The 5,561-nt window shown below is 32.1% G+C and overlaps 1 protein-coding gene across 2 annotated transcripts in view; it reads right to left on the bottom strand.

Annotated features, from left to right (window-relative positions):
* Positions 1-2,817: 2,817 nt before the first annotated feature.
* The window catches only part of LOC111086089, a 19,843-nt gene continuing 17,099 nt past the window's right edge, over positions 2,818-5,561 (bottom strand). The window contains exons 1-2 of one of the 2 annotated variants that reach the window (XM_022387610.1): positions 3,676-3,913; positions 2,818-3,441 (exon numbers count right to left, since the gene is read on the bottom strand). In XM_022387610.1, the coding sequence (XP_022243318.1) occupies positions 3,008-3,441; positions 3,676-3,760 (519 nt within the window). In that variant the 5' untranslated portion in view covers positions 3,761-3,913 and the 3' untranslated portion in view covers positions 2,818-3,007. Of the gene's footprint in view, positions 3,442-3,675; positions 3,914-5,561 lie in introns of those variants that run through there. The other variant, XM_022387611.1, reaches the window with a different exon arrangement.

Here is a 5,561-nt window from a genome sequence, read left to right on the forward strand (position 1 = left end):
CGTAATCTATAGTTCCGGAGTCAAGAATTTTAAAGTTTTCTAGAAGTATGGGGTGGTTGTTATTCTCACTGTACAATCGAACAATTGGACACAAGACTCGGGTATGTTACACAGCTTATATCTGCTTCTAGTTGAAATTCCCATGTGCTCGTGTGCACGCCATGTAGGTGATGTGTAATTTCACCAATATGTACGACCACGAGCGCATAGGAATGGGTAGAGTGTCTTTGGTTTTAAACAGATTATAAATTCTAAATGATTACGTAAATACTAAACGTAGGAAGAAACTGATATAAGCTACCTAATCCACCCGAGTCTTGTATTCTATTGATTAGTGACAATAACAACCACCACCCCCATACTTCTAGAAAACTTTACTATTCTCGTTTTTGAAACCGTAGATTACGAACTCTACCTAACACTAAATAATAACATAAACTCCTCTCTGTTCTTATCAACATAATCAATTCCTGATTCGCAGTGTTTTTATTTGATATTTATTATTAATTTAAAGATACAGTGTTTATACTTATATTTAAGCCTTTCTATGTAATAGTTTCTCTTAACAATGTTATTTATTAAACACGTGTATACCGCACCGCACGTTTTATCGTACAATCCATTATACTGTTACCGTTTAAATCTGTTCTTTATAACCTTCCGATTGAATACGAAAACTCTCTCAATGCTAATGTCGGGTTTTGTAGTTCGAATATTGTGAAATAACTTTTTTTTGAAATATTAATGCTGATGATGGAATTTAAGAAAATTCAGAAACATCCGTATTTAAGATGTTTTTTGGTATTACCGTGTTTTGAATATTTATTATAAAACTTCATTTTCCACCTGACAAATCAGTTGCAAATACTCTGACTCTGACATGGTGGATTAGATATGATGTGTTACGTTTGTTTCGTACTTTTGAAAAGCTTGATCTCAAACTTCGGAAGGTCTCGATTGATATTCAGTTTTTAACCACATGTAAAAACCACGAAGTTTCCAAAATTTCTGACTGATATTCAGTTTTTAACCATATGTAAAAACCACGAAGTATAAAATAGCATAACTGATAGAGACATTACTACCAGATTAGAATATTATAAAGGATTGGGACATTATATACGAAAAAAAAACAAAACAGCTAACTAACCAACATACTTTAGCCAGTCTTGAACTTAAGAAGAAAATTTCGTGGATCGACTTTCATCATCTCACCATTCTGATTGAAAATCTGAACCTGAAAACTATTCAAACTAAATCTTAAAATGCGTCATTGTACTCCTTCTATATCTTTAACCCCATAAACAAACCTTCTTCTATTAAACAGGCTGAGTTTTCTGCCTTAAAAGAACTTGCCAATAACCGAAACGTTGTTGTTATCCGGGAAGATAAAGGGGTACAGGTGTCGTCATTTTAAATTATGTCTCCAAAATGGAAGATATTTTAAATGACAGAACAAAATTTAAAGCTCTTGATAATGATTGGCTTAAACTTACTCTCAAGCGTGTGGAAAAGTTTCAACGGACTTTAAGATATTCTAAATATTGTAAACTCATCTCTGACACCACTTTTGCAGAACTTTATCCTACAGTTTCCACCCTGGTTTTATGTTTGGCTTATCGATCTATTCTATCTACTCTTGGCTCCTACGCCTACAAACGTACTAAATATCTTGTACCTTCATTAAGCTCACTAACTATGAACGAATGTACTATGAAATATCCTTTTTCCTTTGCTTAAGATATATTTAAGTTTCCTAATGCAGACCAATTCGTTGTGGCTTTGATATTCAGTTCTTATTCATTAACATCCAACTTGAGTGGAGTAAAGTTTTTCCTTTTGGTTAATTAAGCAGGTTATCGGACCAAACATAAGTTGACGACCGTCACTTGGAGTTTATGTTCGACCTATCGAGGTGTAATAATAACTGGTGTAATTCCTTGTTAAAGTCTTCTGCGAATGAACTATATGCCTGGTTCTGGACTTTATTATTTGTATTTTGCTTTTCACAATCAGATGATAATAGAGATTTTTTTCCAACCTATTCTATCGGCGAATACAGTTTTTATAAACAGTAGATAACTGCTAAGAATCAAATTGTTTTTATCCATATAATCCCCATGAAGATCAACGTGAGTAAGTTTAACACGTGGAATAAGAACTAGCACCTGTTGTCTCCCTTCAAACCGACCCATTGGAGAAAACGGAAATTAAAAACATTGGTCTTCTGACCAGCTCCAGGAAGATCGTCTAATAGAAATATAGAGAATTACGACCTGGTGTTGGTCTTCCTCATACTGAATGTAGCCTGGACATAAGAAAGTATAATTCGATTGTACTTATCATTATAAAGAAATCAAATATTTTTCTCTTCATCATAACATAAGCTAAACAATTATGAATATAATATATATATATATATTTATATAAATCATTAGATATAAGCTCCTTATTCTTACGTATTGAGTAGTTAGGAATTTACATGCAGATGTTCATTGGAACAGATTTCATACCATGATATACCAAATTGTAAAACAGTTTATTATTTATGTATTTTTCTGTGCTTTAGGCGTCTAATTCTTCTAACTGTGTATAATTAAAAGGAGATAAAAATTAGTTCCACCAAAATCATTTTTAAAATGACAGTTTTGTAGAGACTGACATACTCTGTTGATTTCCCTGTTAAGGTTAGAATAACATCTCATCGAATAAGATATCAGAGATTTTTAATAGCTAACTGATCTGGTTACCTATGTAAATTTGTGTGCATAGTAGAATATAAGTAATAGAATAAATAAAGAATAGAATAACCCTAAATAACTTGCAGTTCATTTATTAGAGCAACACAATATTATACATTTACACACAATAACTAACTTAAGTATTTTCAATATGGTATATTTTTGGAGCATATTTATAAAAGGTAAGTACATATTTCAAGCCTCAGATGGCTATTCATCGTTAACGAGGTCGTTTGAACTTCGTGTCTTATTGTAATAATTATTATTTAATACCCTGTGTATAGTATATTACTGTCACTGTCGCTGTCTGTTTTATCAAGTCGGGGTATGAACAGAATTCTACTGATGCGTGGAGTAAAGAATGATCGTTTGTCTCCATCCTGCTGAACAAGCAATGAGTCGGGCCAAACCAAAACGTGGCGTCCAATACCAGAAGTAAATGATCGACCGAATCGTGGTGAAGGAATAACTTGACGTGGAATAAGAGCTAGTTGCAAATCTTTCTCTTCAGAGTGATCCACTTGAGGAAACGGAACCAGAACTCTTTGTTTGTCTTCTGTCATGTTCCGGGAAGTTCGTCCAATTCGAGGAAAGGGAATCAAACCTTGACGTTTGTCTTCCGACCAGTTCCAGAAAGATCGTCCAACACGAGGATAAGGAATTACGACTTGGCGTTTGTCTTCGTCAAAATCCAAGAAACCTGCGTGAGAAAATCTATAATTCAATCATGTTAACCTTAGATAAAGAACTCTGAATATCATATAGAGTATAAAAGGTAGAGCCCTCTTGAACATACGTTTTGAGCATTTTGGAAATTAGATTTACTATCTTGTAAATCGTATAGTGTAATTTAGAATATTTTATTAGGAAATTATTTTGATGAAAAATGTATAAGAAAATAAAAACAATTGTAAAACATGTTTTTGTTTCTTACCCGTGACTTCCCATATCATCAACAGAAGAATAAAGGTTTTCATGGGATGTGAAGATGTTGTAAACGTTATAAGTTCTTTCCACATCGTGGACCAATGATAAAGAATAAAATGGATTTTTTCAAAAGTTATTTCTATCAATAAATTTTCTTCAGCTAATGTGTTCAACCACACACCAAGAACGTCAGATCTTACAGAGTTGCTTGTGTATACTCGATGTGTGTGTAGTAGATGATCTGACTTACGAGAGCACCACCTATATTTATACAACTCGCTTTCTCTCTCGGTCTACTTTGTGCCCACGTTCTTGTTAGTGTTAATGTTTATTGTAACAGACTTTATACCAGGATAAACATTTATAAATTAAGCTGCATTTTATTGTTTACGTATCTTCTTGTCTTAGTAGTTTAAACCGTCTAGCAAGAGATTTAGTGGTCAGCAGGACTCTTTCCAGTTAGTATAAGTCTGCTGTCTAAACTGATGAACTAATGTTTATCTTGGATTTTGAAACTCAGATTAATGGAGGAAATTCTTCTAGTTTATAAACATTAGAAAGGAGATGTTTGAAACAAAACTACAGAGAACAATATCTCACTTCTCCAAAGTTTATTAGTAGGAAATCTTTTAAATTTTGTAATTGAAAGTTATTTCCCCTGACAAATGGTTTAGATTACGTCAGTAATGTGGAATGCTTCGAAAGATATTGCGCATGTTTTTTGTGAACAATGAATATAACTCACTGTAATATTTCTTATGTGTTAAAAGTACGTCATTTTTTCACATCTATGAGCAAAAACATTTAAACATTTTAGGATATATAGAGAACCTTAAAAGTTACTTATTATGTGATAGAATGGATGTTAAATGACAACAAATTATTATAAAATATCTTTAGTAATGCGACTTTTAATTGTAGTAAATTAATTTTCTATTTTACCTTGGTATTTAAAGGTATGTCTGAATTACATTTCGTAATTGTAATTATATAAAATATTGATATATTTGGAAAAGCTGCATTATAGACTCTAAATGAAAATATTATTACCCACATCGGATTTTACAAACATAACGCGATCAGTTTTGATTTGTCTTTTACTGTACCTAGTTTTTAATCAAGATAGTGTTAAGCCGTTGTAATAATGATTTCTAGACTAGAAATATGGTCCTCCAACTTTGATTTTTGTAAACGAGGAGAAAACATATATTTAATGCTAAGTATACGTACCATTCTGGAATAATAACGAAAATAGGGAATATTATTTTATATTGATAACAAGGATTAAGTGATGTTAATTATTTGGTTTTATTTATTCTTAAATACTAAGTAGAACAATCGGCTATCTGTGGTATGTCACTGTGAGGAATTGAACCCAAATTTTAGCGTTATAAGCCATTGGGTTAACGGTGAGCCATTACAGTGGCTTGTTAAGTATTTATAGTCCCAAATGATATTATGTAATTTATAATAATAATAATAAAATAGACAGATGGAGTTATCAATAAAATATCTGACAAATGATGTTTGTTACTGAAGTAAAGTGTTCTTTATATCAAGTTTGATGTGAATCTATTTAATGACAGAAACAATAGATCAATATTTTCAGAAAATTAAAATGATAATCAAAGATAAGACAAGAGAGACAAAAATGTTAACATGACTCAAAACCGAATACTTTCTTTTATTATCCTTTTAAACTCAATGGCTCAGCGGTAAGAACGAGGGCTTTTTGCACTAAACATCGGGTTTTCGATTCTCGCCGTGGGCAGAACATTGATATCCCAGTCTGTACCTTCAACTTGTGCTTTTAAAGAAGCAAAGTTACAGATAGCTTTTATTTCTCTTGAGAGTTTGAGAAATTAGTACAGAACGTACATAAACGTTACAATT

The sequence above is a fragment of the Limulus polyphemus genome, unplaced genomic scaffold (genome assembly GCF_000517525.1).
Source record: "Limulus polyphemus unplaced genomic scaffold, Limulus_polyphemus-2.1.2 Scaffold840, whole genome shotgun sequence".
NCBI classification, from domain to species: domain Eukaryota; kingdom Metazoa; phylum Arthropoda; class Merostomata; order Xiphosura; family Limulidae; genus Limulus; species Limulus polyphemus.